This window comes from Tachyglossus aculeatus, chromosome 7 (assembly GCF_015852505.1).
Source record: "Tachyglossus aculeatus isolate mTacAcu1 chromosome 7, mTacAcu1.pri, whole genome shotgun sequence".
NCBI classification, from domain to species: Eukaryota; Metazoa; Chordata; class Mammalia; order Monotremata; family Tachyglossidae; genus Tachyglossus; species Tachyglossus aculeatus.
In genome coordinates, this window is record NC_052072.1 from 18,258,068 (window position 1) to 18,277,457 (window position 19,390).

At 46.3% G+C, this 19,390-nt stretch overlaps 1 protein-coding gene across 1 annotated transcript in view; it reads left to right on the forward strand.

Annotated features, from left to right (window-relative positions):
* The window catches only part of NUDT3 (nudix hydrolase 3), a 105,396-nt gene that overhangs the window by 45,997 nt on the left and 40,009 nt on the right, over positions 1 to 19,390 (forward strand). The window contains exon 2 of the mRNA XM_038749590.1: positions 13,878 to 13,988. Coding sequence (XP_038605518.1) covers positions 13,878 to 13,988 — 111 coding nt within the window. The remainder of the gene's footprint in view (positions 1 to 13,877; positions 13,989 to 19,390) is intronic.

The following is a 19,390-nucleotide window of genomic DNA, read 5'->3' on the forward strand; positions in this document are numbered from 1 at the left end:
TTTTTCCAGAGTTTGCCCTTTGGGAGGGTCTTTCAGGGAAAGCCTCTAGACTGTCAGCTCCTCTAGACTGGAAGCTGCTTGTGGGCAGGGAGCGTGTCAGTATAAAGTTGTGTCGTTGTGTCGTACTCTCCCGAGCACTTAGTTCAGCGCCCTACACACGGTAGGCGCTCAATAAATACGGTTGCGTGAGTGATTCTTTTAGCATCAGCTAGGTGTGAGCCAGCTTCAGATTGTCCATCCCAGACTGGGAGCCCATTGTTGGGTAGGGACCATCCCTATATGTTGCCAACTTGTACTTCCCAAGCGCTTAGTACAGTGCTCTGCACACGGTAAGTGCTCAATAGATACGATTGAATGAATGAATGAATCCCAGTGGGTCAGCATGGGAAGCCTGCATCACAAGGGAAGCGGCATGGCGTAGTGGATACATCACAGTCCTGGGAGTGAGAGATCATGACTTCTAATCCTGACTTTGCCTTGTGTGTACTCTGTGACCTTGGGCAAATCACTTTGCTTCTCTGGGCCTCAGTTCCCTCATCTGTAAAATGGGAATGGAGACTGAGGGCCCCACGTGAGACAGAGACTTTGTCCAACCCATTTTGCTTGTATCCACTTCAGCGCTTAGTATAGTGTCTGGCACATAGTAAGCACTCAACAAATGCCATTATTATTATTATTATTATTATCATTAATGGGTCTGAGGAATTTAGTTTTCAGTCACATTAGCTCGGCGAGGCATTCCCACTCCCCTGCCCCCCCTCTGCTCATAAATCCTAGGGCTTGAAGCAGTTTGGGTCAACCCCCTTTCCCTGCCTCCGCCAAATCCCCTGTTGCCCTGTTGAGCTTTCACTCATCCCCCTTGCTGTTTCGGCATCTCTGATCTCTTCAGGAGACGTCAGAATCCATCTGTCTCCTCTGTAGAAAGTAAGTGCGCCGCCTTCCCGGGACGTCTACAATTCCCTAAGACCGCCTGGGGGTTTCGATGGCTCTTGTGTTTTAAAATGGCAGCGCTTTGATTGCTCAGGCGTCATCGCATAGCTGTGTTCTTATTTTGTGGCATCAGGTACCTTAGCAGGCGAGTTGGTTCATTCATTCAATCATATTTATTGAGCGCTTACTGTGTGCCGAGCACTGTACTAAGCACCAACTAATCACTAAGCACTGTACTAAGTACTAACACGATGCAAGAGTAAACGGGCAGGTTCCCTGCCCTCAACGAGCTTACCATCTCTTATCGTAACCAGCAATCGGATTAAAACCAACAGAACTTGGCTGGCGAGGGGAGGTGGAAGGGATGGGGTGTAGATTACAAGATTGACTCGTCGGGTTCACAGACTGGTTACTTGGGCATCACGGCAGCCCGTGGGTCATCCTGGTGGGGACGCCCGGCCGAAGAAGTGTGGTGGGTAGAGCACGGGCTTGGGAGTCAAAAGGACCTGGGTTCTAATCCTGGCTTCACAACATATTTGCTGTGTGACCTTGAGCAAATCACTTAACTTCTGTAGGCCTCAGTTACCTCATCTGTAAAATGGGGATTGAGTGTGAGCCCCATAGGGGACAGGGACTGTGTCCAATCTGATTAATCTGTTTCTACCCCAGCGCTTTAAACAGTGCTTGGCATGAAGTAAATGCTTAACAAAAATCATCATTACTATAGTTCATTCAGTCATATTTGTTGAGCGCTTACTGTATGCAGAGCACTGTACTAAGTGCTTGGAAAGTACAGTTCAGCAATAAAGAGAGACAATTCCTGCCCACACCAGGCTTACAGTCTAGAAGGGGGAGACAGACATCAAAGCAAGTAAACAGGCATCAATATAAATAAATAGAATTATAGATGTGTGTACATTAAAATAAGTAATCCAGCATCAACATAAATAAATGGAATTTTAGATATATACAATTATTATTAAATCTTTGCTCAATCAATCAGTGGTATTTATTGAGCACTCCCTATGTGCAGAGCACTTTCCTAAGCGCTTGGGAGAGGACAACACAACAGAGTTGGAGGACGCGATCCCTGCCCACAATGAGATTACTGTCTAGAGGGGGAGACATTGATATAAATAATATATAATTCTATAATACAGAATTTGGAGTTATGAAAAAAAATGCCCCCCTTTCTCTTTCACCTCAGGCACGGCCTGGACGAAACCTGCAGGGGGCTGAGATTTCTTCCTTCTGGCAACTTCCTTCCCAAGTTGTCAGGGAAGACAGACGTCTCTTCCACCCTCTCTGCTTTTTTCTGAATGGCACAGAGGATCGTGGTTTTTGCTTCTGCACTGTGAAGATTTTAGTCCTCTGGGCAGTGAGGTGCACCCCCCACCCGAAGAAACTAATGGTTTCTTTCTAATATGTTCAGGAAAGGAATAGCCATTATCCCGGTCATCCTTTATTGGGTTCCTGTTCAAAGGACCAGGAGTAAATGGAAAAAATAATAATAATTGTGGCATTTTGTTAAGCTCTTACTATGTGCCAGGCACTGTAGTAAGCACTGGGGCAACTACAGGATAATCCGATTTGACGCAGTCCCTGTCCCACATAGGGCTCACATTCTCAATCCCCATTTTACAGATAAGGTAACAGGCACAGAGAAGTGAAGTGACTTGCCTTAGGTCACACAGCACACAAGCGGCAGAGCCGGAATTGGAATTACTTTTAATTGTGGCAGTTTGAAGTCCTACCCTCTTAATTCACTTCAGTGTTTTCCTGCTATTTTTGGTGCCTCCCTCCTTTCCAGTTCCAAGTTCCCAAACCCTCATGACAGGCTAAGTGGCGATGCTTCCCTAACACCCTCTGATCTCTCGTTTTCTCTTCTCACGATGGAATAAAAATGTGGACGTGTTCAAAGGATTGAATCGACACCTTTGAGTTTCTTTTTGGCAACTCGGGCTCCCAGGGTTGTGCCAATTCATGTCGTTATGTCAGACTGCAGATGGCTGAGAGTGGAATTATTTGCCTCCCTGCAGAGACGTGGTCTAATATGTAGTACTCCCAAGTGGTTTCTGGTGGACCACATGAACCTTCCTTCAATTGAGAACGTCTGTCTAATACTCCTTCAGAGGGGTTAAGCTAACCTTTATCGCCCTGTTCCCCTGTGGCTCCCGTGACCCAGCTTTTTTCCACTCTACCTAATCACCCCATGAATTGTGGAAATAAGCCTGGCAGGAACTTTGTAAGCCCCCAAAATTTTGTGTTGGTTTAAGTATGGGCCGGGAAAAGAAATATTCCTTTTAAGTGCTGTTTGCTCTTAGGGCCCCCTAAACCCAGGCTCATTTGACTCCCCTGTGACATTATAATTGCTTTTCTGCGGGCTTGACTGTGTTTTCCACCCCTAAGTGCTTTGAAGGAGTGGCCGACAGTCAGATCGAAGACCACATTTTCAAAAGTCGGAGGGTCTGAAGAAACAACCCAAGTGGCCAGGAAAGGAGATGGCTAGGGAAATGCCAGACCGGTCCTCACGGCCGTCGGAAAAGAATATATTGAAAAAGGAGTTTGAGCGGCGATGCGAACCGGTCGATGGGTTCAGGTACTCGAACAAAGCCCGGAAGTCGGGTAAAAACCCATCGTTTCAGTTTGAACGGAGCAGGAGTTAGTGCAGTCATATTGATGCCCTTTGCCCTCGAATTGCTTCATTTGTTCAGTCGTATTTATGGAGCGCTTTCTCTGTGCAAAGCGCTGTACTAAGAAGTCAGGCCCGCTGATAGCGAAGTTCACCAGAGTGGCCGAAAAATTTGCTACAGGACGGCCGATCCCGACCGCACGGGGCACCCGCAGAGATGGGCCCCGCCGCCGATGCTGACGCAGTTGTGGTTTGCAGCTGTTTTTGTTTCGGCCTCAGTCTCATGACCGTCTCCCAGCTTCCCCTCCCGACAAGCTGCTCGTCTCTGAACTGCAGGAAGCCAGGCTGGTCTGCCTGCCAAAGATCAACCGAGACACTGCGTTGTCCTAAGCAGCACTTTGCCGGGTCCGTAAAGCCTTAGCTCTGCCACTCTTTCCTCCCCTGGTCCCAAACGTATCTCTCGTCGTCCCTGCCCATCCTCCCCCCCTACCGCCGTTTTCAGTTGTCCAACTTGGACTTGCCGTTCAGCAGCTAAGATACCTTTCTTCATCATTGTTATTATTGTCATTACTGTTGTGTTTAAGCACTTAATATCTGTCAAGGACTGTTCTAAGCGCTGGGGTAGATGGTATTTATAGAGCACTTAACTGTGTGCAGAGCATTGTACCAAGTACTTGGGAGAGTACAATAATCAATGTCGTATTTATTGAGCATTTACTATGTGCAGAGCATTGTATTAAGCGCCTGGGAGAGTACAAAACAGCAGAACAACAGAGTTGGTAGGTATATTCCCTGCCCACAATGAGCATATAGTCTAAGGGGTACTTACAAGTTACTTAGGTCAGACCCAGCCCCCATCCCATAGAGGACTTATAGTTTAAGTAGAAGGGAGAATGTGCAGTGAACCCCAATTTTCCAGAAGAGGAAACTGACACATAGAGAAGTGAAGTGATTTCCCCAAGGTCACACAGCAGACAAGAGGCAGAACCCTCTAGACTGTGAGCCCGTTGTGGGCAGGGATCGTCTCTATTGATGATTTGTACTTTCCAAGCACTTAGTAGAGTGCTCTGCACACAGTAAGCGCTCAGTAAATACGATTGAAATGAATGATTAGAACCCAAGTCCTCTGACTCAAAGGCCCACGCTCTTTCCACTGAGCTACGTTGCTCCCCTTTGATCCCTTCTAATATGTTCCGTCCGGGGAAGCAGCATGAAGGCGAGCCCTGCTTAAACGCCGGTAGACTGAGTGTGTTCCTGGAGTTTATGGTTTGTGGTCCTGTCTTGCCACTTGCAGTTGAATAATAGTCCATAAGTGGTACTCATGGCCATGTTGTAGGAGCTGGATTCATTCAGTTGTGTTTATTGAGCGCTTACTATGTGCCGAACACTGTACCAAGCACTTAGGAGAGTACAACAACAGACACACACATTCCCTGCTCACTGAGGACTCTCAGCTAGATGTGATGTTTGTGTGTGTCTAGCCCTTCCAAAACAAAGGTTGGGCAGCACAACAGCTCTCTAGATCTTTAGTTGGGTCTCAAGTCACACTGTCCCTAAGGGTGGTCAGATCATCCTTTTTTTAAAGCAGTGCTTATTAAGCGTTCTCATGTGCCAAGCACTCTGCTAAGTGCTGGGATAGATACAAGGTAATCAGGCTGGAGACAGTTCCTGTCCCACCTGGAGTCCACAGTCTTTTTTTTTTTATGGTACTTGTTAAGTGCTTTCTATGTGCCAGGCGCTGTTCTAAGCTCTGGAGGAGATACAAGATAATGAGGTTGGACACAGTCCATGTCCCACCTAGGGCACACAGTCTTAATCCCCGTTTTAACTGAGGCATGGGGGAGTTAAGTGACTCGCCCAGGGTCACATGATGATGATGGTATTTGTTAAGCGCTTACTATGTGCCAAGCACTACTCTAAGCACTGGGGGAGATACAAGGTCATCAAGTTGTCCCACGTGGGGATCACAGTCTTAATCTCCATTGTACAGATGAGGTAACTGAGGCACAGAGAAGTTAAGTGACTTGCCCAAGGTCACACAGCTGACAAGTGGCGGAGCCGGGATTAGAACCCATGACCTCTGACTCCCAAGCCCAGGCTCTTTCTAGACTGTGAACCCATTGTTGGGTAGGGACCGTCTCTATATGTTGCCCACTTGTACTTCCCAAGCGCTTAGTACAGTGCTCTGCACACAGTAAGCGCTCAATAAATACGATTGATTGATTGATTGATTTCCACTGAGCCACACACAGACAAGTGGCAGAGCTGGGACTAGAATCCAGGTCCTTCTGAGGCCCGGGCCTGTGCTGTATCCACTGGGCCATGCTAGCCTTTTATATGTACCTTGTATCCCCCCCGCTGTTAGAACGGTGCTTGGCACATAGTAAGCACCTAACAAATATTATTATTATTATTATTATTATTATTATTATTATTATTATTATTATTATTGTGTGACCTCCCTGAAAGTGTGGAAAACTCCGGTCGGCCCTAGGCAGTTTCATTGTTGGTTATTTATTTTACTTGTACATATCAATTCTATTTATTTTATTTTGTTAGTATGTTTGGTTTTGTTCTCCGTCTCCCCCTTTTAGACTGTGAGCCCACTGTTGGGTAGGGACTGTCTCTATATGTTGCCAACTTGTACTTCCCAGGTGCTTAGTACAGTGCTCTGCACACAGTAAGCGCTCAATAAATACGATTGATTGATTGATTGATTGATGTCTGCTCACTCATCTTGTGGATTTCCAGGGCACAGTTCTGTCTGTTTATAGGTTGACAAGTTCTGTGGGATCCTACGTTTCCCCTTCTTTGTGTCCCACAGCCCCTTCACAGAAAGTGGAAGTGGAAAGTCATGACTGTCTTGAGTGCTGTCAAGTGCAGGGTATCTTCATTCATTCATTCATTCATTCAGTTGTATTTATTGAGCGCTTACTGTGTGCAGAGCACTGTAGTAAGTGCTTGGGAAGTACAAGTTGGCAATCAATCGTATTTATTGAGCGCTTACTGTGTGCAGAGCACTGTACTAAGCGCTTGGGAAGTACAAGTTGGCAACATATAGAGACGGTCCCTACCCAACAGCGGGCTCACAGTCTAGAAGGGGGAGACAGATAACAAAACCAAACATGTGGACAGGTGTCAAAACTGTTAGAATAAATAGAATTATAGCCATATGCATAGCATTAATAAAATTAATAGAGTAGTAAATACATACAAGTAAAATAGAGTAATAAATATGTACACATATATATACAAGTGCTGTGGGGACGGGACAAGGTAGATATGAGGTAATCATGTTGTCCCACACGGGGCTCACAGTCTTCATCCCCATTTTACAGATGAGAGAACTGAAGCCCAGAGAAGTGAATAATAACAATAAAAATAATAGTATCTGTTAAGCGCCTACTATGTGCCAAGCACTGTTCTAAGCGCTGGGGGAGATACAGGGTAATCAGGTTGCCCCACGTAGGGCTCACAGTCCTAATCCCCATTTCCCAGGTGAGGTAACTGAGGCCCAGAGAAGTGAAGTGACTTGCCCGAAGTCACACAGCGGACAAGTGGCGGAGCAGGGATTAGAACACATGACCTCTTACTCTTAAGCCTGGGCTCTTTCACTAAGCCTTGCTAAGGCCACATGTTTCAGGGCCTTGAGTTCCTTCCCCTCCCACATAAAACTGGAATCTTTTAATAAACCCAGTACAGTTGATGCCATTTATTTCAAGACAGATATTGTTCGAATAAAGATTGCGAACTTAATAATAAACAGTAATAAAGAGTTCAAACTCACCTGGCCTTCATATCCGACCAACCATCACTCTTTTCATCTTCAAAGCCCTACTAAAATCATGTCTTCTCCAAGATAAATAACGTGGCCTAGTGGAAATATCATTTAGTGGGTCTGGGAGTCAAAGGATCTGGGTTCTAATCCCAGCTCTGCCACTTGTCTGCTGTGTGACTCTGGGCAAATCACTTAACTTCTCTGGGCCTCAGTTACCTCATCAGTAAAATGGGGATTAGACTGGGAGCTTTATATGGGACAGGGGCCATCTCCAACCTGATTATCTTGTATCTACCCCAGCACGTAATATGGGGTCTGGCACATAGTAAGTGCTAAACAAATGCCATTTTTTAAAAAAAGAAGAGGCCTCATTCCCCCATCCTAGTCACCCTCACTTCTGCATCGTCTATGCACTTAATAATAATAATAATGATAATGGTATTTGTGAAGTGCTTAGTATGTGCCAAGCACTGTTCTAAACACTCAAGTAGATACAGGATAATTGGGTTGAACACAGTCCCTATCCCACATGGGCTCACAGTCTTAATCCCCATTTTACAGGTGAGGGAACCGAGGCACAGAAGCAGCGTCGCTCAGTGGAAAGAGCACGGGCTTTGGAGTCAGAGGTCATGGGTTCAAGTGCCGGCTCCTTCAATTGTCAGCTGTGTGACTTTGGGCAAGTCACTTAACTTCCCTGGGCTTCAGTTCCCTCATCTGGAAAATGGGGGTGAAGACTGTGAGCCCCCTGTGGGACAACCTGATCACCTTGTAACCTCCCCAGCGCTTAGAACAGTGCTTTGCACATAGTAAGCGCTTAATAAATGCCCATCATCATCACGGAGAAGTAAAGTGACTTCCCCAAAGGCACACAACACACATGTGCCAGAGCCAGAATTAGAACTCAGGTCCCCTTACTCCCAGGCCTGGGCTCTTTCCATTAGAACATGCACTTGAGGCCATGTCCCTTAAGCACTTCGATAGCGCACCCACAACCCCACAGCACTTCATTCATTCAGTTGTATTTATTGAGCGCCTACTGTGTGCAAAGCACTGTACTAAGTGCTTTGGAGAGTACCTATGTATATATCTTTATCCTCTGTTACTTCTCCTACCTGTAATTTATTTTAATGTGCACCTCCCTTGCTAGAGTGAAAGCTCCTTGAGGGCACGGATCGCGTCTTCCAACTATACTGTATTTTCCCAAGCGCTTAGTCCGGTGCCCTGCTCATAGTAAGTGCTCAATAAATGTCATCAGTTGATTGGTAGATCGCATGATGGGGAATATGACAATCCTGGTTTTTTGCTTATAGCTGGAGAGAGAATCAGGCAGGAGGAGCTATTAAATCAGGGGCTGCTTAGGAAATGGGAACTTAACCTTGCGTGTAGTAATTTTTAAAGTGTAATAATCAAGAGTGATGGGAAAGTAAATTTAACAGTCTAGCTAATATTAAATTGGAATGCGAAGTGATCTTCTTCCCTTTCATTTTGCCAGAGAAATTCCCATTCATTAGTAAAAATGACCAGGCGAGATCCACCTGCCGACTGCAGTTTTTGTTGCCTTGTTGCACACCAGCAGGTTGAAGTTTCAAATTCTACTTCAAAGCAGGGATGTGGGTTGGAACATTGTCTTGAAAATGTTTTTTCCGGGGATTTTTCTTGATATCTTTTACTCCAAGTGCAAAGTCTCCTAGGCCTCTTAACTTATTGGTCTTTCCCCTACCCGCCCCGGAACGGACAGGGAACGTGTCTAATTCCCATCTGTATATTCTCTCCTAGCGCTTTGTACTCTGCACAAAGTAAGCGCTTAATAAATTTTATTACTACTGCCGAAGTGTGGCCACAGTGATGTTTCAACGTAGATTTGGATTTCAGTAATCTTAGGATAGTAAAGGGACAAAAACTGGTTGAATCTGCTCTTCCCTTTATTTGCTCATTTCCCAAAGAATTCCTTCTCTCTCCTTGGCCTTTCCAGCTGTGAAAGGGCTGCCAGCTTGGCTTTTGATTCACACGGCTGAGGCTTTGCTGAGAGATTGTAACCAAGTAGAACTCGGCCTTCATCTCTGGGTGGACACCTCGAGTGAAACCACCCTATGTAGAAGGACCATTGTTGAATCTTTTTACCTTCCTTTCCATCTTGTTACAGGTGTGCTTTGAACCCTAGAGAGGCAGCAGAATCCAGTGATGGTAGCGTTGAGTCAGTGCCCACTAAATGCGGAGCACTTGTAGTAGTAATAATAATAATAACTGTGGTGTTTGTGAAGTGCTTACTACGGGCCAGGCACTGTTCTAAGTGCTGGGGTAGATACACGATAATTGGGTTGGATGCAGTCTCTGTTCCATATGGCGCTCACAGTCTTAATCCTCATTTTATAGATGAGGGAACTGAGGCCCAGAGAAGGTAAATGACTTGTTCAAGGTCACACAGCAGACAAGTGGCAGAGCTGGAATTAATAATAATAATAATAGTATCTGTTAAGTGCTTACTGTTTGCCAGGCACGATACTAAGTGCAGGGGGACAAACAAGCAGATCGGGTTGGACACAATCCCTGTCCCACGCGGGGCTCACAGTCTCAATCCCCATTTGACAGTTGAGGGAACTGAGACACAGAGAAGTGAAGTGACTTCCCCAAGGTCACACAGCAAGCAGGTGGTGAAACTGGGATTAGAGCCCATTACTTTGACTCACAGGCCGGCGCTGTAACCACAAGGCCACGTTGCGTCTCTGTGCTACAGTTCTCTAAGTAGGTGTGGACCAACTTTGGTTTTGCCTGGCTTACTTTGGTTTGGGCACACTCTTGGCTGGGGCCCGACGCCAGGCATGGGCAGACCCTTAGGGCAGGCCAGGGGCACGTTGGAGCCAAAATTGGCCAGGAGGGCCTACATGGGCTCAGATCTGCAACTCACATAGGGCCGCAATGGGTAATTAGCTTACGTTTCAGCAAAGGAAGGTTCACTCCTTCTGTTGAGTGTGTGTTCTCCCTTTGGTAGATATTTGGCAAAAGCATGAAAATCTTTAAGCATCCGTACTTGCCAGCCTTGTGGGAAACTTGTCAGGTCGATGTCCAGCAGGACTTGGTTCTTCCATCTTTCCCTGCAGGGCATTTCCTCCTTTGTTAGCCTAATCAAGGTAGGTTTGGGGAAGGTTGTAATTTTCTGTGTATCCTGTCCATTCATGGTCTCAGATGTAAGTATTCTGACTTGTCAAGCAGAAAAGGAGAGGAAATTGCCATGGCATTATGTAACCCAAGGGTGGTGGTTATACAACCTTCCTCCAATGGCTAACTTTGTGACCTTGGGCAAGTCACTTAATCTCAGCTTAAATTTTCCTCACCTATAAAACAGAGATAACACTATCAGCCTACTCGGTGGAGTGGTTGTGAAATAAATGCTTGTGAAAGACTGGGCAAATATGAGTTGTTAAAGAAATCTAATATAATTATTATAGCTCCTCAAGTTCAGCAAAGGTTTGTGCCTTTAAAATCAAGATAAGCAGGATACTATCCAGAGGGTACCTCTCAATTACGAAAAGTCCAGCTTTCTATTTGAGAGTTCATAAATGTGAAAGTACTATTGAAGCAGAAAGCTCAGTGTTGAAAAGCCACGCTTTTCCCCCCTATTTTACCAAGAAGTGATTCTGAGTGATTGCTAGGGTCTGTTAAATATGTGGATTTGTTGTCTGTGGGGAATGAAAGTGGTGTATTTAAAGTTGGGGTGGAAGGATATTCAGATTGCCAAATGGGAATTTACAGGAAAAAGGATGAAAGTAATTCCAAATTAGTTGGAATTTGGGGCAAAAGAATGAAAAGTGCGAGCCTTGTGAAGATGCTAAATTGCCAGTGCTGATTCATGATCATCTGATGTTGTTTCTTCAAACCAGCCCACTGTTACCTGGAGTATTCCTATTTTAAAAGACTTGTTCTTTGTTCAGGAGGGTTTGTGGCAGGTAAGTGTCACTTTAATTACCAGCCTGAAAGTGGGGAAGAAGTAATTGCCGCTACCCTGGGACCCCATTATTACCTACTCTGCAAGACTCTGTGTGACACATCCTTGGATACAATTTTACCATGGACAAAGGAACCAGAAGACAACACTGTTGGGGTTTTTTTATGGTATTTGCTAAGTGCTTACATTGCGTTAAGCACTGTTTTAAGCGCTGGGGAAGAGACAAGTTTATCAGGTTGGACACAGTCCCTGTCCTATGAGACGTTAAGTGATTTGCCCAAGGTGACACAGCAAGCAATTGGCAAAGCCAGGAGGGGAGTAGAACCCAGCTCTTTCAAGCCCAGGCTTTTTCCCCTAGGCCACCCTGCTTCTGTTGCACAGAACTTGGATGAGCTGGGAAAATTCTCTTTCCCTCTTCCCTGTGACATGCGGAGGATTTCCTCCCCAGCCACCCCCGGTGGTTCATTAAAACCAGGCTCACCTGCAAGACCTGGGTCCTGGGGCTTGAATTTGCCAAAGTCCCAGTATATTTGCTTGGGCTGTTCTAATTTTAGACTGTTCTACCTTTTCAAGGAGAAAACGGACAAGCCAGAGTAATGCAATAATAATAAGGGTGGCGTTTATCAAGGGTATGTGCTAAGCACCAGGGTAAGTAGAAGACCCATAATCAGACTGGACACGGGCCCCCATCCCACATAACGATCATGGCCTAAAGAGGAGGAAGAATGGGTATTGAAACCATGCTTTGCAGGCGAGGAAACTGAGGCGCAGAAGAGTTGAGTGATTTCCTCAGTGCACTTGCAGCAGCAAGTGGCGGAGCTGGGAGTAGGTCCTGGGTCTTCCTGGTTCCCGATTCCATGCTCACTCAATGAAAACACCTTGCTTCCTGAAAAAGCAGAAAGCTTGGGGAATGGAATTAGCCTGAGGTCAAAAGAAGCAGGTGATTCATTTGAGGCAGGCGAGGGAAAAGACCATACAAAGCAGTGTGGCCTTGTGAATGGAGCACAGGCCTGAGAGTCAGAAGAACCTGGGTTCTAATCCCCGCTCCACCGCTTGTCTGCTGTGTGACCTTGAACAAGTCACTTCACTTCTCTGGGCCGCAGTTCCCTCATCTGTAAAATGGGGATTAAGACTTTGAGCCCTATGTGGGACAGGGACTATGTCCAGCCCGATTATCTTATATCTTCCCCAGTGCTCTGCACACAGTAAGCACTGAACAAATACCAGAATTATTGTTATACTACGAGATAAAACAGGATGTTGGGAACCAAAGCTTGTCCACGTGCGTGCATATTCGAGGTCAATGTGTGATTTTTTTTTTTTTAATCTTGGTATTATCAGGGGAGAAACCAGCCAGATTATTCCCAAAATAACAGGGCTGCCCAGATCAGCATATTCCATGTCCAGCCTCACCATCCTGCATAGTTTAGTTTCCTGGTTATGGATGATAAGCATCTTGTGTACAGGGAACACATCTACCAAGCGTGTTGGATCGTACTCTCCCAAATGCCTAGTAGAGTGCTCTACTCATGCTGCTTAGTGGAAGCAGAGTGGCTCAGTGGAAAGAGCCCAGGCTTGGGAGTCAGAGGTCATGGGTTCTAATACCGGCTCCACCGCTTGTCAGCTGTGTGACTTTGGGCAAGTCACTTCACTTCTCTGGGCCTCAGTTACCTCATCTGTCAAATGGGGATTAAAACTGTGAGCCCAACGTGGGACAACCTAATCACCTTGTAGCCCTCCCCCCAGCGCATAGAATAGTGCTTCGCACATAGTAGGCACTTAACAAATGCCATCATCATTATTATTATGCACAGTAAGAGCTCAGTAAATACCACTGATAGATCGATGGATTGAATGTGTCGACACTGCCTGAACAAAGAGGCGGAGAAGCAGCGTGGCTTAGTGGATAGGGCGTGGACCTGGGAATCAGAAGGAGCTGGGTTCTAATCCCACTCCTCCACTCGTCCTCAGTGTGACCTTGGGCAAATCACTTCACTTCTCTGTGCCTCGGTTCCCTCATCTATAAAATGGGGATTAAGATCTTGAGCCTCATGTGGGACAGGGACTGTGTCCATCCTGATCAGCTTGGATCCACCTCAGCGCTTAGAACAGTGATTAATGCACAGTAAGTGCTGGGGAAGCAGCGTGGCTCAGTGGAAAGAACATGGGCTCTGAAGTCAGAGGTCAGGGGTTCAAATTCCAGCTCCGCCAATTGTCAGCTGTGTGACTTTGGACAAGTCACTTCACTTCTCTGTGCCTCAGTTACCTCATCTGGAAAATGAGGATGAAGACTGAGCATCCTGTGGGACAACCTGATCACCTTGTAACCTCCCCAGAGCTTAGAACAGTGCTTGCACATAGTAAATGCTTAATAAATGCCGTCATTATTGTTAAATACCATCATCGTTATCATTATTATTCTTAATAAACACCACGGATCGATTGATCGGGTAGACACCGTCCTCATGAACAAACCAGTCCCGCCAGTGACGGATAAGTGCTCGGTGGAATATTTTCCTTTTGTTTGCATGTACACAAGCCGTAGTAATGACCGGGCATGATACTTTACGTGAACATCTGTGCCTCTCTACCAGGTGCTGCTGGTGAGCAGCAGTCGTCACCCCGACCGATGGATCGTCCCCGGGGGAGGGATGGAACCCGAAGAGGAGCCCAGCGTGGCGGCCGTCCGGGAAGTCTGTGAGGAGGTATGTTGGGAGCGAGATGGGCCTCGGTTGGACAAGGGCCTTCTCTATTAATAGCTTTGCCTCTTGAATCAGAGTAATGTCAATTTCCTCCTCCTTTCTTCCGCACAAATATCCGGAGCCGAGAATGTTGGAATTGGTGTTGTGCTCTCATTTTTCAACGTGCTTCCAGGGGAGGTTTCTCAATTTACCCTCATGACAGCCCCCTGAGGAGGGAGGGGCAGGTAAGGAGAGGCCCGCTCCCCGATCCATTTTGGAATCCCCACAATACGTGAGAAGCAACGTGGCTTAGTGGATAGAGCACAGGCCTGGGGTCAGAAGGACCAGGGTCCTAATCTCGGCTCTGCCGCTGGTCTCCCGTGTGACCTTGGGCAAGTCACCTCACTGTGGCTCAGTTGCTTCATCTCTAAAATGGAGATTAAGACTGTGAGCCCCATATGGGCCAGGGACCGTATCCAACCTGATTAACTTGTATCTACCCCAGCTGTTGGAACAGTGCTTGACATATAGAAAGTGCTGAACAAGTGCCGTAATTAGTATTATTGAAAACATGGTAGAAAAACGATTTTCTGATCGTCGATTATCTTAACCCTGCTTTCACAAACACTCAGGTTGCATCTTTGCTAAAGAAGCTTTCTTACAACTCCCACAACTCCCTTCAGCTATTGCCCTACCTTGTCCCCGCCGTTTCTGTTGAAACCTCTCGGACGGGGCTTGTGAACCCCCTGCCTTCGCTTTCTCTCCCCCACAGCTTTTCTGACCCATTACCATCTGGTTTTTGCTCCATTCACTTCTGAGGCCACAACTCTCCAAAGCCACCAACACCCTCCCCCTTGCCAAATCTCCTAGGCTAGGGAAGCAGCGTGGTTTAGTGGGAAGAGCATGAGCTTGGGAGTCAGAGTTTGTGGTTTCTAATCCTGGGTCCTCCACTGGTCAGCTGTGTGGCTATGGGCAAGTCACTTAACTTCTCTGTGCCTCAGTCACCTCATTATTAAAATGGGGATTAAGACTGTGAACCCTGTGTGGGACAACCTGACAACCTTGCAGCTACCCCAAGCACTTAGAGCAGTGCTTGGCACATAGGAAGCACTCAACAAATACCATCATTATTATCATTTCCAAATCCTCCGTGACCTTTCAGCTGCCCTTTAACAGTAGATCAACTCCCTTCCCCTGGAAACACTACCCAACTGACACAGTTCTCTCCTGTTCTCCTGCCACCTCTCTGGCCTCTCCTTCTCGGCCTCATTTGCCAGCCCCCCTTCCTCCTCTCACTCCCAAATTGTGGCCGTCCCTCAAGGCTCTGTTCTAGGTCCTCTACTCTTCAAAGCATACACTCTCTCCGTCAGGGACCTCCTCTATTACTGGGGCTTCAGCTGCAACTTCTACACTGGTGACTCCCCACTCTCTCTTGCTAATCCTCACCTCCTTGGCAGTCTCGCATTTTCCTCTTGTATCCAGGACATCGACGTCCTGCTGGCACATTCATCGCAATATGTTAGAGCCAAAGTCTTCATTTTCCCTCCCAAATCTGCTCCTAACTTTCCACCCTCAGTTGACACCATCACCATCCTCCCTGTCTCTGTAGCTGGCAACCCTTCTAGACTGTGAGCCCACTGTTGGGTAGGGACCGTCTCTATATGTTGCCAACTTGTACTTCCCAAGCGCTTAGTACAGTGCTCTGCACACAGTAAGCGCTCAATAAATACGATTGAATGAATGAATGAATGAACCTGGGTTATTACCCTTGATTCCTCGCTCTCTTTCAGCGCTCACAGTAATGTGGTTAAATCCTGTTGGTTTTTCCACCACAACACCTCTCAAGTTCTTCCCTTCTGTCTCCGTCCAGACAGCCTGCACGCACCCTGGTTCAGGCACTCATTCCATCCCAGCGAGATGACTCCATCAACCTCCTCCCAGATCTCCCTGCCTCCAGCTTTTCCCCCTCTCTTGTCTGTTGCCTGGATCATTTTTCTCAAACTTCATCCAGCCACCATCTCTAAAATCTTCTCTAAAATCTTCAAGGGAGGCTTCACGGCACTCCCCGCCCCCCAGCTTGTTCCCTACCATCCCGGTCCGCACACTTTTCATTCCTCTCAAGCTAATGTGCCTCGTTCTCCACTCTCCCACCTCTGACCCCTGGCTCACCACCTTCCTTCTGCCCGGAACTCCCCACCCCCTTCAAATCCATCAGGCCACAAATCTCCACATTTCTCCCAAAGTCCTCCCCAAAAACTACTTCTTCCAGGAGCTTCCCCCAGTTTTTCTCTTCCCCAGACTGTCCTTTCCCAGCTAGCTTCCACCTCAGCAAGCCAACACCCACCTCAGCAAGGCAGTGTGGCCTAGTGAATAGAGCATGGGCCTGGGATTTAGAAGGACCTGGATTCTAATCCCAAATCCGCCACTTGTCTGCTGTGACCTTGGGCAAGTCAATTCTCTGTACCTCAGTTACCTCATCTGTAAAACAGAGATTATGACTGTGAGTCTCATGTGGACTATAAGCCCTCTAGACTGTAAGCTTATTGTGCTCAGGGAATGTGACTGTTTATTGTTGTACTGTTCTCTCCCAAGCACTCAGTACAGTGCTCTGCACACAGTAAGTGCTCAATAAATACGATTGAATGAATGTGGGGCAGGGACTCTGTCCAACCCGATTTGCTTGTATCCACCTCAGTGCTTAGTACGTCTGGCATGTAGTAAGTGCTTTAACAAATACCACAGTTATTATTATTTATGCTCTCTCAGCCACCTGACCTGTTTTGTACGTATCAATTTATACCCTCTACTATTTAAACCCTTACATGTCCACGTGCCTTCTTTCCATTTTTTTCTTCCTCCTATCAGGAAGTTACTTTGCATCTTATCTCCTCTGCTAGACTGTAAGCCCCTTGAGGGCAAGGATCATATCTTTTACCTTCCTCGTATCCTCCCAAGTGCTTAGTAAATTGCTCTGCCCACCCTAGGCACTTAATAAATGCCGTGGAGATTGAGGAGTGATCAATCATCGCATGGTATTCCCATGGGGTTGCCCAGAGGATTTAGGGAGAACCTTCAGAAGTTGCCTGCGAGAAACACTTAGTAGCTCTTGGAGTGGGACTTGGATTCCCCCGCCGTTAGGAGCCTCCTTTCCGGATAGCTAGGAGGAAGAAAAGCCTTTTCTCTGGGTGTTCTCATTATAATCTCCCTTCCTCCCCTCCCAGCCCCTCAGCATTTATGTACAGATCTGAAATTTATTTATCTAGATTAATGTCTGTCTCCCCCTCTAGACTGTAAACTCTTTGTGGGAGGGGATTGCATCTGTTTGGTGTTGTAGTGTACTCTCCCAAGCGCCTAGCACAGTGCTCTGCACACATTAAGCCCGCAGTAAATACTGTTGACTGACTGACATTTGCTCTTTAGAGTGGCTCTCTTAAGGTAGGACTGAAGAGCGCCATTTTCTACCAGAGAAGCAACATGGCCTAGTGGAAAGAGCCAGGATCTGGGTTCTAATCCTTGTTCCTCCACTTGTCTTCTTTGTGACCTTCACTTCATTTCTCAGTGCCTCAGTTATCTCATCTGTAAAATGGCAATTAAGGCTATTAGCCCTATGTTGGGTAGGAACTGTGTCCAACCTAATTAACTTATATCTACCCCAGGGCTTAGTACAGTGCTTGGCATGTAGTAAGCCCATAACAAATGCCTTTTTTTTTTAAGACTCTTTAGGTGTGGGGTCAAAAATCACACAACCTCCCCTCCACATCTGCAGATTGGAATACTCAAAGCCTTGTACTTTGCAGGGTGATGATCTTAGGACCTGCACCCCTGTCCAAGAGAGCCTCAGGCCATTTTTTTTTTTTAGCTCCCTGTAGGACAAGGACAGTGTCTAATTCCCAAGTGTGTATTCTCTCCCAGCGCTTAATACAGTGCTCTGATCTCAGTAAGCGCTTAATAAATACTATTACTCCTCCTCCTCCTACTTGCTGTCCAAATGAGCCTTTGCCCAAATTACCTCAGCTAATCCATTCTCCATTCCGTTAAATATCACTCTCTTTTGACAATAACTTTCAGTGCAGAATTACATAATAAGACTCCCAATCATGGAACTCTCACAAACATACCTAATTCAGTGGCTTAGATTTGGTAACATAGGGAGAGCTGATCGCTCAAATTCATTTAGTACCTATTAATTGAAGAACAAGTACCACATCAAATTCATGGGCCGCAGCATTCAGAGTGAACTCCATTTCACAAACTCCAAGGGCCTGGAATTTGCATGCGTTTGAAAATTTGTAATATTGAAATGGGATGTTTGGCTAAGGAAGCAGATGCTCGAATAGCCGGTAAAAGGACGGGGAAAAAGATGATACAGAGCTCACATACATCTCTAAATGCAAAGCTGACGCTTCAGGTTTTGGGTCACCACTGCTGATTTGTGCACACTGCCCTGTTCACTGCGGGGCACAAGCGGGAGGAAGGGAGGGAGGCAAGCGGGGACCAGATAAGAGGGACTGAGCAAAGACCCCTGAACTCGGAAGTGTTCATTAAAGCAAATTGCAAAGCTCAAAGTTCAAGGAGATGCTTTCCAAAACAATCATCAATCTTCCTCTCTTTCGTTGTCTTCAGAGCATGAAGCATTGCAAAATCTCCAGTGTCAAATAAGCACACAAATATTCTGTTGAGCACAGTGTTTTGCTGTCAAAACACTCTGCATGGTGTGCATGGTGGAACTTTTTCCAGGCTTACCGATATTTCCATCTGATATCCTGGAGCTGTGTCATGCACTTGGACACCTCCTTTTTGTATCTCAGTGTCACTGTTTTGCTCAGGGCTGACTAATGGTCAGGAGCTGCAGGGAATTTCCAGAGGGAGTCTCCACATGTGAGAAGACGGCAGTTACAGTGTTAAGGAAAGGTGGTAATTCATTCTCCACGTCAGGATTGATTTTGATGATTCCGATCCAGTATCCAGTTTCAGGACCACTTGTCCGCTCTGTGTCCTGGGAAAAAATTCTGCTTTGAACCGTCGGTTTTGAAGTTGGACCTAGGATCCCATAAGTATTTCCCCGCCATTTTCCCACTTTTGTTGGCATCCCAAATGTCGTAGGTGTCCAGTCAGAGAGGACACCCTAAGCAGTATCGGCATCAAATATTTTCCTTTTTTTAAGTAAATCCCTGCTGTAGAGGTTAATAGAGAGAAGTGAACCTGGGAGGTAGAAATTGTAAATGCCCATTGTGTTGTTACATACAGTATTTATGAAACGTGCCAAAAGTTTTTAGTGGTTTTCTCTTGTATGATCAAATCCTCCATTCAGTTTGCAGCCATTCTAAAAATTGGTCATTCTTAGCCAGTTTTGTTCCTGAAGCCACAGTGAAGCAGAGTAGCATTCAGAAACACATTGACAAGAAGCAGATTTTACTGTGGTCCAA